Here is an 18328-nt window from a genome sequence, read left to right on the forward strand (position 1 = left end):
TTGCTGGTCACCAGAAAGAGAAGATCAGGACCTCCCCCTCCATTGCACACCTTGAAGAAGGTGTAGACTATGATGATGTCACCCCTCAGCCTTCTCTTCTCCAAGCTGAACAAACCAAGTGCCTCACATGTCTTGCACTTCAGACTCTTCACCATCTTGGTTGCTGTCCTCTGGATACAGTCTCATAGTTTGATGTCCTTACATGGAGGCACCCAAAACTGCACACAGAACCCGAGGTGGAGCTGCACCAGTGTGGTGTAGAGTGGAAAAATTACCTGCCTCAGCTGGCTAGATATGCTGTGCTTGATGCACCCCAGGACACGGCTGGCCCTTTTGGCTGCCAGGGCACACTGTTGACTCGTATTCAATTTGCCATCACCCAAACCACTAGATCTCTTTCCATGGGGCTACTCTGCAGCCTCTTGTATTCTAATTTGTATGCATAACCAGGGTTACCCTATCCCAGGTTAAGAATCTCTCACTTGCTCTTGTAAAATGTCATGTGGTTGGTGATTGCCCAGTTCTCTGGTGTATCCACATCTCTCTGCAAAGCCTCTCTACCCTTGAGTGAGTCTATACGCTCCTCCTAATTTAGTCTTATAGGAATAATGAGTGTTTAAATGTCAGGAAAATAAATGTGCACAAAAGCAGAGATACTAGCAGAAGAGGCAGAAGGCATTTCTATACTCGGAAGCTCTCTGGGTGATGAGGGAGCTTGTGTCTTTGGTAAAGTATATGTGTGGGCTAAAGTAATTGGCATTATCAGTGGATTAAGCATAGCACCAGAGAAACCACAGGAGTTTGTGCTGGAATGAGGAGGACCTGTCCAGGAGAAAGGCTCCAGCTTTCACCTCCTAGAAATGAAGTAGCTTGATACCCTTGTTCTGTCTCCAGCATTACATTTCCTGTGATGTTCCTTACCTGTTTCTCTCACCCATTCTCTGTTATTTATGCAGAGTACTTCATCAGTGCTTGACGTTCTTGCAGCTAAAAGGACTTTCTGCACAGTGCAGCTGGAGTTGAGTACTATTTTATTTTATGGGTGAATTTGGAAGCTATCCCAGACTCTACATCTACCCATGTGTAATTTGCACTTCAGTGACAGCCTGAAGTAGAAGGCAAAGGGCACAGCAGTGGGCACAATTAAAACATAACATTAGTGAGCAGCTTTTGCATTCTGAAAAACAGCTGGGGTCAAACCCCAGTTCCTTAAATGAAGACATTTCTGGCTGACAGCCTTGTAAACAGAGAATCAAGCACCTGCATTTGAGATGGGGGAGATGTACATGTTCTGACTGTTGATTCATCGGTTCTGGCTAGCTACTTAATTTGGTGAAATCCATAGTGGAAGGGAGAAGTGTTATTTCACTGCTTTCTTTTGCCCAGCTTTCCTTTGTTTTTTGCTTTCCATGTGACAAGCATTAAGTTAGGGAGAAAGTTCTCAGTTCATAGCAGAACTGTGTTATTCTTCCATGCTGGAAACTTTAGGCTTATTAGACTTTTGCCTTGGTGCTATCAGATTTTCCTCAGGTAAATTATGATCCCTAAAAATATTTTCTGTGTGTATCAAATGTCTACCAATGTGAATTTCCAGCTGCATGTGAACAAGGTAAGAAGCTTTTCACAGTTTGAGCAGGCAAGGGATGGAAGGAGAGATGCAGGTCATCCTGTGTTTGCTGGCAAGGCATTGGATGCAAAGAAAAACCGAATGGCTTTCCCTGCCTGACCCCAGGTTCTGTGACAGCCACAGAGAGAGTCCAGGCCTTCTGGGTGAGTGTCAGCTGCTTTTAGATGTGCTAGCAGCCTCTGCGTCCTTCCGTGTATATTCTGCTGCCATCACCTCAGCAGTGGAGGGGCAGGGTGGGGTGGGAATCTTTTCCTTGGAGGCACATGGCTGCGTTCATCTCAGACAAGCTGTGTTTCAGAAACACTGTGGCATGCTAAAGGTTTAAAGGGAACAAAAACTCAGGGCCACATTTGTGTACTTGGAAGCCCTTTGCCTGTTAGGAGAGTTTTACAGTGGAATGGCCCAGGGATAAGGGGTCAGCCCTTGCTTAAATTAGAGGGCTGCTCGGATTTCACAGAAAACTGTGTGGCATGAAGACCACAAAAAGTAAATATGAAGGCCCTTCTGCAGTACTTGCCTTTATTCCTGCTGTTTGAAATGCTTTTTTTTTGCCCAAACCACCTATGCTTTATTGAGCTCTTCAACACTGATCTTTATGTTCATGGTAAGCAGAGAAAAATCTACTCCCTCTGTAAACAATGTTATTCATACTAACATTCATTCTACTTTAAAATTAAAAGTTTGTGGGTTTTTGCCATTTATACGTTTCGATGAAATGATGGAAGATAAAAACCATCATCGATAATTACAAGAGGGACAAGCTCAAGATTCTTGCTGCAAAATGTTGGTGAGTTAGGCATAGGAGTTATATATTTTTATCCTGAGTCTGAAAACCAATACGTATCTTGCTGTGCTTGAAGACAAATTATACTTGAACAAAGAATTTCAGGTACATGTTCTTTTCCAAGTATAGCAACCTGTTGGTAGTCATGGACATACTCAAGCTATCCTGCTGGTTTTCATCTCCAAAAATGTTCATTGCCCCAGGGCAGCAGCAGTGATCCAAGTTAGCTGGCTTTCTAACTTAATGCAGTTCAAAATCCATCTAAGTTACAGTACATTGTGGTTTGAGTAAAATCCAAAGTTTTAAGCTTGATTTTTATTCTTAATGCAGAATTAATTTCTTGTGGATGCATCTATGTTTTGTGTAATTTCTCTTGCTAAGTGACTTGTAGCTTTGTCTTGTCACTAGACCTCTGTAACCCATTTAATAATTTGCTGCGACAGCCTCTTACATAGTGTTGGTTTGAACAGATTGCCTGAGACTTGTTTCTTTAACCAAAGGCACCTTATGCCTAAACTAAAAAAAAAGTTTATGCTGCTGGGAAACGTGCTAGAATTAGAAATATTTTTGCTTTGACTTTTTTCATGTTGATATGAAAACTGGTTTAATAAAAAAGCAAAAGGAAATGTATCAGTCTCTGCTTGCCCTTCTAGCCTTGCCCTTCTTATAACTGCTGCGGAAGACGGAAGCGGAGGGCAGAAAATGGAGGCCACTGAGGCTGTGCTCAAGTGTTACTCTTCCCACATGTGCTGGCGAAGTGTGCTGAATGTGTTACATCTCACAGGTTTTTCTCTGGTCTTTTCATGTTGATAGCCTTGTGGAGAATGTTAAGTATTGTGTGTGTTGGAGTCTGATTTGACAGCCACTGAATTGGTATAGATCTCCTAACAGTCAGGACAGACATAGTCCTGTAATACTCCTTCCTCAAGTTTTCCTGGTCCTCATTCAGGTCTGTATCTGCTGTTTCTGAACTAGAAGGAACTGTTTTGTTGCTCTTTTAACAGTCCTGGGATTAAGAGTAAACTCAAATTGATGAAAAAGAGTTGGAATTTTTAGGCTTCACCATTCCCTCCCAAATACCTTCCAAAACTGTTCACACACCTGAACAGTTGTGCAGGAGCAATGCTGAAGAGTGTGCTTTAAATGCATTTTAACCTACAGGAGATTTAAATGTTTGTTTCTGAAAAGGTTACTCTTTGCTGAAAGAGAACAAGAGTTTCACACTTGCAAATATGACTGTTAGACTTGCTGTCTACATACAAATCTTCTAGCAGATTACAAATCTAACCAAAATACCCGTGAAAGTTCAAGTCTCTTACTACTTATGGACAGCTGCATCTTCAAAATAGGAAAGAGAATGCTGATTCTTCTACAGAGATCCCACTAAAACCTGTAAGGCTTTTGCCCCTCCATACATTCATTTTGCACTTTGTCACTGGAGAACATGGTCACTTGTAGATTAAATGTCGGCTTTCTTAAGTGAAACTATATGTAAAACTTGAGAGTATTTGGGTCTTCCACTTCAAGCTTCTCCTTTGCAAACTGAATGTATTTCCCAACCTCTTTGAAATCCATAGGTTCCACTATAATACAAACAATAAGCAGTTTTAAATGTACAGCTATATCTCCACATGTTGCTAACTAGTGATAATGCAGGAAAATGCCCCTATCATTTAACTGCAACATACCTCAGTTTGATCCCAGAAGGTGAAAGTTACAGCTGAATACATCTTCATGAAATGGTCAAAGTATGAAATTTGACTGTTTAACTTTCATTTTTTCTCAGATTTGAAAAGCTGCTTGATACAAAGATTGGCAACATCCAAATGCCCTTGCTTTCTAGCCTCACAAAGCGGGAAGCTAGTTGCGGCTGGGTAAGGAGGCCGATGTAATACAACTCAGTAACAGCAGACTGTTAATTAAGTAAGCTATTCTTCATGGTAGCGCTGGGCGTAGCTGCAACATAAATGCTCCGACAATCTGGGAAACTTTTAGAGACTATATACCACAAAGTTATACATATTCATAAGATTTCAGAGAACTCATTTAAATATACATGAGTTTTCCTGGAACTCACTGATATATGCAACTGTCTGGTCCACCTGCGCAGTCATCTTCCCTGGTGGTCCCTGGGTGGCTGTTGGGGTCTTCGGATGAAGGCTTGTAGTCTTCTTCACTGCGCATGCGATTGACCTTTACTTCTGTGCAAACTCAGTTCTGGGATCAGTAGACCATATCCTTCAAGGCTATTGTTGCCATTCCCTTAAAACTTTCTTATCTCTGTGGTCCTGTGTATGGGTTCTCAAGACTGAGTTGTCTACCATGAGATTATCCTGGTTCCCCCCCTTTTTTACAACCATCCAGAGCCTCTTTGTTGAACCAAGTACCTAAGGTACTCACAACATCTTCCTTGGTTTCAGGGCCTTAACCCTTTCATGCTTAAAGAAGCCTGCACATTCCCATTTGGCCCTTGTATCAGACTTCCAAAACAGACAGGCAAACACCACCTTTCCCCCCCACCCCCCTTTAACCAGAGGAAACACACACAGCCCTGGAGGGACACCTATTTCAGTTGTTTTTCACTGATACAATGCATGCTGCATGCATCTAAAAATGTTAAAAAGCCATCTGCTATGCTGCTGCTTTGTCTTGCAATGCCAACCCTGAACTTAGTTCAAGAACAAAGGAGAGGAAAAAAAAGCTACAGAAGAACACCATTATCACCACGTTTTATCTGTGGATAACAAGTTTCACCTGTCAGCCAGACACTCACCACTGCTAGGCCTTAAAGAGGGCTTGAGGGTTCCTGGGTTCCTTCTGCATTGCTGCTAATTTGAACACTTTTCTGTTTGTGTAACTGCACTGAAGAGTGGGTGTGAGGCTCAAATGGGCCAAGACACTTGTTAGTACTCCATCCCAATTACAGCAGGAAGTAGCAAGCATAAAATACCACTGAAAATCCCCATCATTCTCATATGGATTTTAAAGCCACTTGATTGGGGGGGGGAGGGAAGAGATGAGAAACACTTCACATCTGGAAAATAAGCAGGAGGCAAGGGTTACAGCATCACCAATTAAAAAAGCTTTTACTCTTTTGTTCCATTTGTTTACTGTTATGTTCCCCTCAGCTGAGTGCTAGGGCAACATGTGTGAATCTCGAAGATGGTTCATATCCAAAATTTCTGCCCATTTTGGTGATTTGCAGATGGTATTTCAGGGAAAATATTAAGAAATTCAAACATTATATACATGAAATTTATGGTAGAACAGAGGCATCATCATCAATATTTGGACCCTAAAGGTAGAGAACAGTTTAAATTCCTTGTCCCTCTTTGAAGTGACTTCTCATAAATTCTTTAGTGTTTATTTTGTTCTGCATATTGAGGATCGCTATCATTTTGTGACATGCTCCCACCCTCCAATTCCCTCCTGCAGCTTCAGTGACCTTATCATAGGCATAGAGGTATGCTTGGTGGAATACAGTACTCGCAGCTGATTAGCTTCTTAGATGCAGATAAACACTAACACAGTGTCCAGCTCCTTGCTGCGATATCCTTGCTGAAGCTCATGAAGGTAAACCAGTTGTGACATAAATGAAGGAGAGTTCAAGGCAAGTAGGAAGTAAGGAGAGGAACTGTAACAGAAAGAAGGATAAATTGAGCCCTTCTAAGGAAATAAGGAGTACTTTGTATCCCTTTGTCTTCTCCTAAAGAAACCATAGGATGAAATAACTTTTTGTAAGGTGAAACTATGACTGGTGCTTTTACTTGCCAAAGGAGGCAAATAGCAGGAAAGGACTCCAGTGCTGTGAAGTGAAATTGCATTTGAAAATGCAGATTATGCAGGTCAAGACTGTGAAATTGGAATACCTTGGTTTGTATTATGAAAAATAGTTTGACCTACATCCAGCATGGCAGACAGTGGCTTGTAGTGTTCAGTCCTTGTGCCTTCCCAGGAATACAGAAGCTAGCAACTGCTTTCTACTCCCGACACTCTTCTAGGCCTGTTTAAGTAATTGACTGTAGAGATGTGATAATGTATTTTGTGCTAGAAAAAGTAAAGCAGAGACTTGACATCCTTGTATGCAGTCTGGTAAGGAGATATTGTTATATCTCCTTATATATATATATAAAAATATAAAGATATTTATATATCTTACCAGAATACCTTTTATCTATAATACTATTTTTCCCCTTTCATTGACGATGCTTGCCTGAGGTTCAAAGTCATAACAAAATTCAGAGTGAACTGTTTCCCCACTTTCCTTTCCTTTTGTGTATATTTAAGTGAATTTGCTTTAGAATGTTATTTTGCAAGGCAGAGGTGCATGTCTATGTCTGTTTATACAGTGGTCCACAAGTCATAAAATTGCTTTGAAAACTCACAGGTCTAGATACCCAGTTAAGACTAACCAAATACCTTGTTTATTCAATCATATGCATCAGTTTATTCCGGTTGAAAAACTGTCTTGCTGACTTAGGTGTACTACCACATGCATTTGACTTTATTGTCTAGCTGTTTTTTGGGTTGCCCACAAACTGTTTATGGGCAGACATGTACAGAGTGGCCTACACATTTATCCTTGTTAGTCTGCTTTGAAACAACTGGGAACTGTGCAACTTGAAGACTTCCAGGCTGACCCAGTCCAGAGTGCCAGCAGATGGTGAGGTGAGATAAAGAGTGTACAGAGGTGGTTAATGTTTGTGGGAGCACCTGATACTGATGAACATCACAGCTGCTCACCAGACCACAAGTGTTTTAATGTGGATATTCTGTATCCACATTGCACTAGGTTGCATATTCTGTATCCTAGTTGCACTAGGTTGATTTCTCACACTTGTCTGTAAGGGTCTTCTTCCCTTTAGTCTGGGGAAGGAGGTATGGCAGAACTCCAGTCTGGAAAACTTGTGTGTGTATTTGTAGGGGTATTTCATGCCTGTATAGTTAATAAGCTAAGTAGAGGGAGCAAAGTTGGTGAGGAACATAACTGTTTTCTTTAGACCGGGAGAGAAAGAGGTGTCCTAAAACTGATGGGAAGGCTGGGGGTGATCTACAGTCTCCCCTCTGAATGGGCATAAGGCCAGGGTCTGGAGTGCATTAGGTACTGATGCCCGGGACTACATACCATTGTATTCCAGACCATAGTTAATGTTTTCTATCCAACTTGGAAAGCCAATAGAAATGAGAAACAGTCTGACTCTAATCTTACTTCATCTTTCTGCTAAACAGTCAGGCCGTCTGGAACGCCTGGCTTGGTAAATGACGTAACACCGAAAGTGATAAGAAAATAGCAGATTTAAATGCTTAAACAATTCTGCAGCCCTCTTTCTCTGCAAGAGACAGTTCTTGAGTGTCCTCTTGATGGAATTCCTAAATGCTAAAGCCAGTGCTTTTTTAACTTTTAGATGGAATGCCTAAATGCTAGCCTTGCCCCAAAACTGGTGGTATAAAATACATTATGCACGCTGCATAAGGGTGAGCAAAAGAGCTGCCTCCTCTGTGTTGACATCAAGGAGCTCAATGCCCTAGTCCACCTTCCAGTGTTTCACTTCATGGTATCAGTTCACACAGAAGGAGCTGGTCCTCACAATTGACAGGCTGCCCTGAGCTTTAGGCAAAGGTTTCAGTTGCTGGCTGGATCACAGGAGGTACAGGACATCCTTGGGGTGGCTCAGTCTGCCCACAGTGGCTGTGGCCAGGTGCCACCAAGCTGCTTTCAGCCAGCCTGTCAGGGCACTACAGAGCCACCCCATGGCTCATTACCTCCCTCCTTAAAGAACTTCAAATAAAGCAGCCTTTGTGAAAGAAAGTGACAAAAACCTGAGCAAAATGCTGGTCTAAGTGGTTGATTTTCTTGGCCTCAGGGAGCACCTAAGATTGCACTGAGTCCAGTCAGGGCTTTGCTGGATCCAGCTTCTCTGATAAATCTGATAAATGACCTTTATGAGTGTGTGTTTCTGAAAGGTAGGACTTAGGGGGAGGTAAGATATGATGACGACTGTGCAGTGATTTAAAAGGCTTTATATGGATCCACTTTCCTCCTGCCAGTACCAAGATCTCTCTGAGAGAGGTACATATGAGAAACCATGAAAGAACATAAGTTTTAAAATAATTTAGAGGACCACTGCAAGGCCTGGTTGCCAACAAACTCATGTTTCTTTTTTTGTTTTAAAATGTTGATCATTTTAGCCAGAAATGTTCTGGCCAAATTCTTCTGTGTTTACTTCCGTAATAGAGCCCTTCTCTCTACAAAAGACAGTAAGAGAGGACAGAATTTGACCCATTCCCTGAATCTGCCTTAACAAGTAAAAAACCATGATTAATCATTTTTACAGGGTTTTTTCTGTGCTCTCATCCTAGGTACAAAGAGCATTCTGGGCTGTATGCAGCCAGGCTGAAATGCATTTAGTAAATTTATTCAGAAAGGATTAATGCACACTTCATGCCAAACAGCTGTTAAATTGAAGGAAAATGTTTTCCAATAGCTTCTAGGCCTGTTTGGTTTTTGGGATTTCTTTTCTTTTTTTAAGAGAGAGAGAGAGAGTATCCACTGTTGGTGTTTTGTGAAAGCTGAAAGCTTTTCCCACCCCCCCTCCTTGGATGGCATTCCAGTGAAAGAGATGGTTCTCTGTGCTGTGGGCTCATTGCCATTCCATTATGTCTCTGTCCCTGGACGAAAATGTAAGGCTTTGTGTAGCACAGGTGGCTTTGATAAAAGGAGAAAAAACATGTTTGAAAAGCCTTAAACTGGTCTGTGTGTCCATTCTTCTCTCTGCCTTTTGAATGATCTGAAGTAAAAGTAAAAAAAATACTAACTTTTTCAAGAGGGGGGAAGAATTTTGACTAATCCTGTTACTTGATATTAAACACTCAAAGTGATTTATTACAAGCTTTGGTTTTAAGTGATTGTTCAAGGTAAGAGCAAAAATTCAGGCAGTCCTCTTTCCCATGGTTTTCCAGCACACAATATATCAAGCATGTAGTTAACACTGTAGGGCGTGTCAGTAAGCAAGAAGCTTTCCTGTAGAGTCCTGCATATGTTAACCTGTTAGGTATTTCTGTTAAGGACCAGGATGACTTGTTAATTTCTCTCAATTACTAGTTCTCATTCTGTCTTTTTTCTGTTGCTCATCACTGCAATTTATTCTGTTCTCCTTCCTCCTACAGAAGAGATGGTGGAAGGAAAAAATGCCATTCTCATAGGCATGAGCCAGTGGAACTCAAATGACCTTGTTGAGCAGATAGAAACAATTGGGAAACTGGAAGAAAATCAAGGTAATGTTTAGCTTTCCGTATGTATTAATTGGAAGTTAACAAGAAAATCTGACTACTGAAGCAATTAGTTGTCAGATATTATGTAAATACTCAACCGAAATATCATTTACAGTATCGCATAGTGAAAAGATTTACATAGATATGTAAGTACTCTTTTAGTGCTGGGAAATGAATTACAATGATGTCTTTCAGGAGGAAACTTCTCTGGCAGGCTAGGGAAATTTATTTTTATATAGTATAATTTATACTTTTTTGTTATATATTATATTATAAATATAATTTATTTATAAATTTAAATTTAAAGTCAATGTTGGACTCAGCTCAACAACTATGAGATAGAGACAAGACCACAACTTAAGCTTTGTATGTTGACTGTAATGAACATATGTAAGAGACTTGTTGGTCACTGTCACTGGGTTATTTTGCTCCTTAAAGTCAGCAAATCATTATCTGGAATTTTCAAGGGGGCACATACTTTAAGGAGTATTGGGACCAGTTTTAGGTAAAAATTTAGATAACTATGTGCCACTGCTGTGAGTGGGAAATGGGCACCGGTACACCAGTAAGAATCTGGGGCATAGGACAAAAGCCTAAGCAGTCTTCCTTTTATTGTTACTTTGGCTCCTAAATCGCCTAGTAATTTGAAAAATAAAATTGCCTCATTGAATTTAGGGAGCAAGAAAGACCTGATTTCCTTATACATCAGTAGTATGGGGCTTATGTATAGTGGTGCTTGTTAATCTAGCTTTTTTAAGATTTTGATGGCTTTGTCCATTCTAAGAGCCTTTTCAGGAGGCTTTTCTTTATGGATTTGCTACATGTAGTCAGTGCTCAAGACAGCTGTGAAGAGGTCTGTTTTAGTATACAGGTGTATAGAAGTAATATTTATCTGAGTCACAAACTTCTTGATTACATACCATGAGAATTATTTATTTTGATAGTATTTAAGTGACAGGTAGACGCAATAGACACAGTGTATTTACAATTGTTAAATAAGTAATTAGAGAAGAAAAAACTTCCCTGTTTTGCATTTGCTCTTAACAGTGATATCAAGGCCTCACTTATGTTGCTTTATGTATGTATGTATGTAACTTACTTTATTTGGAGCCAGAGATTAAATGGCAATTTCTAAGAGATACTGTATGTGCTGTAAAAATGCCATTTTCTCTGCTAAAAAGTAGCAATAAAAATTAATACAGTATTGCATCAAATATGGTTGGTCTTCTAAATGACTTGCCAAGAACTGTCCTTGCATTCTTGCAGATATTTCTTTCTTTTCTCCAGGGCTGGCAAAGATTTAGAAAGCTTATTTTCATTCTAGCATTCATTATATCAGAATGGTTTTGTTTGGTTTTTTCATAGTGCCCTTTGTATTGGGCACTGAGGAAGGAGTTGGAAGAGACTTTCTAAGGGTTTCTGCTCTTAAGAAGCAAGGCTGGTAAAAGGGTCATTGTTTGCATTATGCAGTTGAATAGCTGCAGCAAAGAAAATATGAGACCCAGGTTGCATGGAAGATCTGTACAGGAACAAATGAAGCAGGCCCCTGAGCTATAATCCATGCTTCTTCATACAAAGAGTTTCTCTTTTCATTTAATCTAATCCTCTGTGATGTTTTGTAAAAGGAAGAGTTCTTATCGGTTCTCTTCTTTCACTTCACTTCTGTTTGTACACAGCTGTTTGAAGAGGCTTTAAAGCCAATGCACCTAACTCAAAGCATTTGATGAATTGGCCTAGATGCATCTACATTCGTACTGTTGCTTTTAGGTCACAGTTTCTTGTGCTGATTTTGACTGTTCTTGAATAAAGGTGTCAGGCAAGGACTGAAGTCATTAAGAACTGGGCTAGCACAAGTCTGAGCTAATGTTACGTGTACCATGTCTTGTTATGTCAGAATGTAATTTCACTCCTTCAGTAATGCAGAAGAATGTAGAGTTCTGGCTGTAGTGCACACTGCCGGTTAGAAATTTTCCCTGATGCACCCTTGCTAAATACATCAGGTTTCTAAATAGGTGAGGTAGTTATGTGCATTTCCTTCTTTCCTCTGCAACCTCATGGTCTCAGATTTAGTCCTATTGGTTAGATACTTGTTGATTTTATCTTTTTTAATCATTATTTTTTTCTTTTTTCCTTACATGTGCTCATCTGTATCTTACCTTCATGGAATTATCTGCCAAATGCTTATAGGTCATGTTGCAGTGTTGTTAGTGCAGATAATTGTACAGTGCTTTTGCTACAGCTTAACAAGACTGAATAGTGTTACCAATTCAGCAGTTTAGAAAAGTCTGTGATTAGCAACCATCAGATACAAATGATAAAGGCAAAGAGGAGGGAGGAGTACGTTTGAAGGAAGACTGTATTGTCTTTTGTGCCACAGTAGAAAGGTATTTCACCTTAGCTCAATTGTTTACAATAAAAAAATTAAAAGTTCATGTAAAGCTGGATTCTCTCTTTTAAAATGTAGCAAAGAGGAAGATGGCCTATGTGTCTTGTTTCCCGGGGTATTTCACTTGTTCAGTGGAAAGATGTGAAGAGTATGGTCTCCTGATGCAGAGAAACTTCCCCCCACTCCCAGCTGGATTTACTTACAGCTTTCAGACAATGATGAGTTCATTGGCTTTGGTTGCAGAGAGCTTTTTTAGAATTCACTCACTCTCTAGGGCCAGTGGTTTTGCTAGGTGCCTGTGCAGAGAGCAGAGCACTGGTTCTTTTTCATGGTTTAAAAAAATTGATTAATAGAGTACATAATTATGGGCTCTTTCAACAAATGAAGACATATGAGAAGATACAGTATGCTCTGGGCAGAGCTTAAGACCCACTGGATGCTACTTAAGTAATGCTATATTTCCAATGTGAGACAGACAAGATCCTCAGGAACTCTGTAAATGGTAAGTATATAATTTAATTCAATCATTGATTCTCAGTAAATATGACTGAGAGCACTTGACCAGCACAACCTTTCTCATCAGAGGTAGAAGTAAGTCTTTAGGGGAAAACTGGCAGCAGCATTTAAAATTATTACATTTTAATTACAGAAAATATCACAAACAGCAATCAAGTTGAATGAAGAACTCACAGCTGCATAAATTATGTTGATGAAGATGCCTTCCCTGTTGTGGAAGAAAAGCATTTTCACACATCATAGTCATACATTTAAATTCACTCCTGATGCAAAGCATCTGTCCATTAAATTAAGGAAAATTGCATGTACTGGGCACTAAGAACAAATTCAGCCTGTTGGATTTCAATGCTTTGCATTTCCTCCAGCTGCCTGGAGTTCATATCCTTACTTTAGATCTATATTGTTAAAAGTTTGTAAGGTTGAAATTGTTGTTCATTTGTTTTTGTACTCTTGACACAGTGCAGTGAAGGTGAGGTGAAGAAATCTTTGCAAATATTGCAAAGACTATTTATATAATTTGAATTCAAGATATGCTTTATATTTCATTACTTAAGTTTCTGTATAGCGGGATATGAGATTACTGTACATTTTAACTGGCAAACCAGGCAAATACCTGTTACAGAAAAAACACGTTATTGAATCCAAGCTAGTAATCGACATGTAAACCTAAACCTGTGTTAGCATTTCAAAGGGTGAAATCCTGGTGAAAAAATGCCATAGCTGGAGCACACATTACCAGTGAGGTCAAGACATGTTTGTTTCAGACCAAATGTGCGTAAGACTTAAAATAAGGTCACATGAGTACTAGGGTCATCCTGTCTCCCTCAGTTGCCCATCTTCTGTTAAATATTTTTTGTTAAATGTTTTGTTAAATAGCCTTTTAAAAATGTTTAAATTCTTTTCTCTCACACATGCAAATAAAAGTATGAGGGAATCCAGAAATATCTGAAATGGATGAAGAACCACAGAGCTCTATAGGGAAATAAGTGCTTGCCATGGCAGCTGGAGATAGGCAGTCCTGCTATGATTCAGTCTTCATATACAGACAACAGGCATTACTGTTCTTCGCCCTTCATTTTGTCATTCCCACCCCAATCCACCTTATTTTTCTAAAGAGTAGAAGAAACATGAGTCTCAAGGAATGGGCACTGCAGTTCAATGCCAATACAATATGGTCCTTGCCAGCTTACCAGCATCACACATTCATGAACATGAACCAGCTTTAATTACACTGAACTGCAGTAAGAAAAAAGTTTTACAGCTTTAGTGAATCAGACTGTCCTTCCTGAGCTGGTAGCTTCCATGCTGGGGAATTTTATTCACCTCTGCCTTCCTAACTGGTGAGCAGAAGCAGTGGGCCTTTTTTTGATTGCTGCCACAGGCAGCTGCTGTGTGTAAATTTGTGCAAGCTACATTGCAACTTCAGGCCTCTCTTTTTTGCATCAGATGTAATAAAACATGCAAGCTTCATGTTTTTCCTTGTGCTGAGTTTCTGCTTTTGTCTGTGGCACTCTGATTTTCTGCCTGTCCTCAGTGAGCCAAAACCCATTGCTGGACAACTCCCAGTTCCTGGCTGTCTTACCAGGAATGCCAGGGAGGTTTTTTTCTAGGCAAAGGTTGCTAGACTTCGCTTTTCTTGTACTGCTGACTTTCACTGGGGGATGATGTAGAAGGTATCTGGAAAGGAGAAAGGCCTTCTGTAGACCAGCTGTATATGCCACGTGTCATGCAGTAAGGCAAAGAACAGAATTCCACCTGTAGTTGACCTTGGTACAATTGTGGAAAAAATTCACAGTAGCTAAGGCGTTTGCATAATGATTGATACAAGCAGTCACGAGCTGATCAACATAGGTATGCATCCTTTTCCTGACCATGGTATGTTCCTTTCACTGCAGGCTGTACTCTTGCTGCAGTTTCTTGGTATAGTAAAATACTTCAAACAGACTGACTTATGGCAGGATGGGAAAGGCATCTGTGCTGAAATGGAGTGGTCTTTTTAGCATTACTGTTTGTTTTCTCCAGATTTTTTTTTGGAGAAACAAAAAAGAGTGTTTTGTTTAAGCCTCTGAAGGGCTTCAAGGTGTAGGTGCTGCTCTTGCTCAGTGCAGTTGTCTTCACTACATGTTGCAGTTAGCTGGCAGGTTTTTTTCATTTGCTGAGCTCTCTACTACCCTCTAACTGCTGATTGTGTCTCTTCCCCAAGAAAAGCAAGCAAGAACAGTGTGAACATATAAAATTTAAAAAATCACTTTGCAGGAAAAAAATTGTCTGGAGACTGTGCTGAAGGTACCCAGACTCTCAGTTCAGTAAGGGCTGTGTTGTCTTATTACTTGTGCTGCTGCTGTCCCTTCCTTTCTATAATTTCTTCCCTCTTTTTTCTGTCAGTGGCATTTTTTAGCACAAACTGTTCCTTTTGAACAAAAGGAAACTGACTTGCCTTTTGAGGGCCACTGGACTCTTCCTCTTCCCCAGAGGCTTTATTTTTTCATTGTCTGTTGTTTAGTTCTGTGTTTTTTATAAAACAAAACCAACCTTAGAAACCCTAAGAGCAGTGGATTTCCAGGCTCATTTGCAGCTTTTATGGTGCAAGTGGGTTTTAGGACTGTGTTGTCCCTTGGCTGCTGCATAGCAGTTTGGATGTGAAAACAGTCTATCTATTCAGTTGGCTGGCTGACATAGCACATCTCACTTTCAGCCCGTCACTGAAGTGACAGGAGTCTGACACACCAGAAGGTCAGGACAGGCTGTATTTCTTTAGAGTTCCTGAATATCCCAGAACTAAATTTGCAAAGCCAAGATTTCAGAATTTAGTGAATGTCAGACTTGAGATCTTAATGCAATCCTTATGGATCTCCTTTGTCTATTTGCCCTGTCATATCATTTTTAGTTACTCGGTAATGTGATAGGAACACACTGTACGTGTAACAGGTTTGCTTACTGACCTGGACATGGGTAGAAAGAGAGCTCTTGTCTTTAGCAGTGGTGGGAGGATTCCTGAAGGAATTTGTTTAGCAGTGAATGGAAAGTACTTGGGCATCTTTCTTGTCTGTGAATAGTTTTTTCCTATGAAAGTTCCCTTAGAAATTGAGATGTGAAGATGATCTCCGGAAAGACAGATGGATGTGTGAGTAGGAAGATTGAAATGGTCTATTTTAGATTATGTATTAAAATCACAATAGCAGGATATTTGCAGTAATGTGAATTTGTGGTGTAGCTGTGGGATAGTAGGTAATTGGCATGTTCGTGTTCAGTCATTATTTCTTCTAAGGAAAAGAAATATACATCTTTGTAAGATGTGGTAGAATTAGATAACATCTAAAAATCACTGTGTTCAATTTCTGAATCTTTTGACTGTCTGTTCTTTCACAGCTCTTGATTTTCAGGAGCACACAACTTCTGGTTTGCACTGGAAGATGTACTTAATATCTGGGAGCAAATACACTTGGGTATAAAGTTTGTATGCTCATTAAAATGGCAATAGGTGACCTCTCTGGTTCTGAACCTTCTCAAAGTTATAACACAGTAAAGCTAGGAAATAACATAAGACAAATAAGGGAACCTTGACCTCAGCATAAAAAGCAAACATAAATCTGTCTGGCTTTGTCTCTCAAAAGACCATGTTGTATGATAGGATGTATGCTGATTTCCAATGTTTTAAGTAACAGATTATGATTAAGAGCTCATTTGGAAAGCAGTCAGGTTTTATTGCCCTTCTGGTTCATAAAGAATTTGTTGGAGATGTGTGGAAGTGTGTGCTTGCTTATGCACATTTGCTGCAGGCTCTGATGAAAATGGCTTTAATGTTTCCTAAAAGGATTTAGCCAGGTCTGGAGGTTGGCCAAGTGATAATGAGAACTGAGCATCTAGAACATCAGTTAAAAATTTAGCTGCATGAGAGCCAGCAATTATGACCATCTGAGGTCATTTTGTGAGCTCCAAGAAACAACTGGAGAAGCATTCTTATCGCCAGCTCTTAGAATTCCATGACCCTTCCTCCCCACCCCCAGGCCCAGGCCCTGGCTGGATGTTCCAGCAAAGAGCTGATGGACTTCAGGGTCTATGGAGTCTGAACTCCCATCTTGTTTTTGGAGATAAATCTGCTTCTGATAGGTGTGGTTATTGTTGAAGTTGGGGAAAGATGCTTACCCTGTGTTTGAGAACTTGTGTATTTAAGGCCCTGGTTACAACAGTATCATTCTGCAGTTCTCTATTCCAGAGGCAACCCCTAGCTACTCTGTTACAAAGAGTCAAATTCTGGGCCTGGGTCTGGTTACTCCATGGAGTCCCAGTAAAGTGGCTGTGGTGTATATTATTGCACATAAGGCAAAACATAAAATTGGGCTCCTTATTGATGAAACACTGGTGATCCTGACAGTCATTATTTGTAATTAATTGCAGTAAAAGGAAAATGGATCACAACTGAATAGTCGCTACTTTATTAATAATTAGACCCTTTTTTTCTAACTGTGGAGTCAATGCTTGGCTTATCTCGCAAAATACTATTTTTTACATTAGCAAAAATGTAGTGAGCACTCTGTTGCCTTTTAAAATAATCTAACTGAAAAGCTGATGAAAATTAGAATGACTAATACTTACCTCTTGTGACAACTGATTTTGTTTATGTGTGTTTTTAAGAAGTTCCTGCTTAGGTACAGTGGTCATAATCACCTGTTACCTTCTGTTTGATTTGTTTTGTTCTGGCTGGGGTGCCTGAAGCTCCTTTGCTTAAAGGTTGGTCCAGCTTAAGTGAAATTAATGTGTCTACACTTTGTGCAGAGTAGATTTGTGTCCGGGTTAGGAGTTTGGTAGTTAAGACTTCATTCTTCTCTTCTGACACTCTGTGGTCTTCCATGCAGCTTGTACTTGAACATATTAAGACATGTATTTTATGGAGTTACTTACTATAGATCACATTTGAAAATGTGATACTTTTAACCTTTCTTCACCCCCGGCTGTGAGGATAAGATTGTGTAAACTTCTGACTCACATCGATTCATTGGGATATGCAGTGCTATTTAAGACCAAGGTGTTGTGGTAGCACAGAACGACTGGAGCTGGTCCTGGAGGCTGGAATTTGTGAACACAAATTCATTGTGAACTGTGCATCTCCTTATGATAAGATGGTCATATTATTGATGATTCTAGTGCAAGGGTACACCTAAGAGGATAGCAATCTCCTTTCAAGTAGGGCATTGTCATGTTGTAACCCTGGCTTGCAACTAAGCATGTCGCAACTTCTCGCTCACTACCCCTCCCCCCTGCCCCAGGTGGGGTGAGGGAGAGAATCAGAAGAGTAAAAGTGAGAAAACTCATGGGTTGAGATAAAGACAGCTTAATAGGTAAAGCAAAAGCCACGCAAGCAAAGCAAAGCAAGGAATTAATTCATTACTTGCCTTCAGCAGGAAGGTGTTCAGTCATCTTCAGGAAAGCAGGGCTCCATGACATATAACAGTTACCTGGGAAGACAAACACCATAACTGCAAATGCGCCCCCCCCGCACCCCCCCCCCCCCCCCCCCCCCTTCTTTCTTCTTCCCCCAGCTTATAAATACTCAGTATGACATCATATGGTATGGAATACCTCTTTGGTTAGTTTGGGTCACCTGTCCTGGCTGTGTCCCCTCCCAGTTTTGTGTGCCCCTCCAGCCCTCTCACTGGCCAGGCCTGAAAAACTGAAAAGTCCTCAACTTAGTATAAACATTACCTAGCAGCAACTAAAAACACCAGAGTGCAATCAACATTGT

General features: G+C 40.3%; 1 protein-coding gene across 2 annotated transcripts in view; it reads left to right on the forward strand.

The window, feature by feature from the left end:
• The window catches only part of PITPNM3 (PITPNM family member 3), a 121452-nt gene that overhangs the window by 38481 nt on the left and 64643 nt on the right, over positions 1–18328 (forward strand). For both annotated transcript variants that reach the window (XM_040578958.1, XM_040578968.1), the window contains one exon: positions 9579–9686. In XM_040578958.1, coding sequence (XP_040434892.1) covers positions 9579–9686 — 108 coding nt within the window. The remainder of the gene's footprint in view (positions 1–9578; positions 9687–18328) is intronic.

Source organism: Falco naumanni, chromosome 1 (assembly GCF_017639655.2).
Source record: "Falco naumanni isolate bFalNau1 chromosome 1, bFalNau1.pat, whole genome shotgun sequence".
In the NCBI taxonomy this organism is placed as follows: Eukaryota; Metazoa; Chordata; class Aves; order Falconiformes; family Falconidae; genus Falco; species Falco naumanni.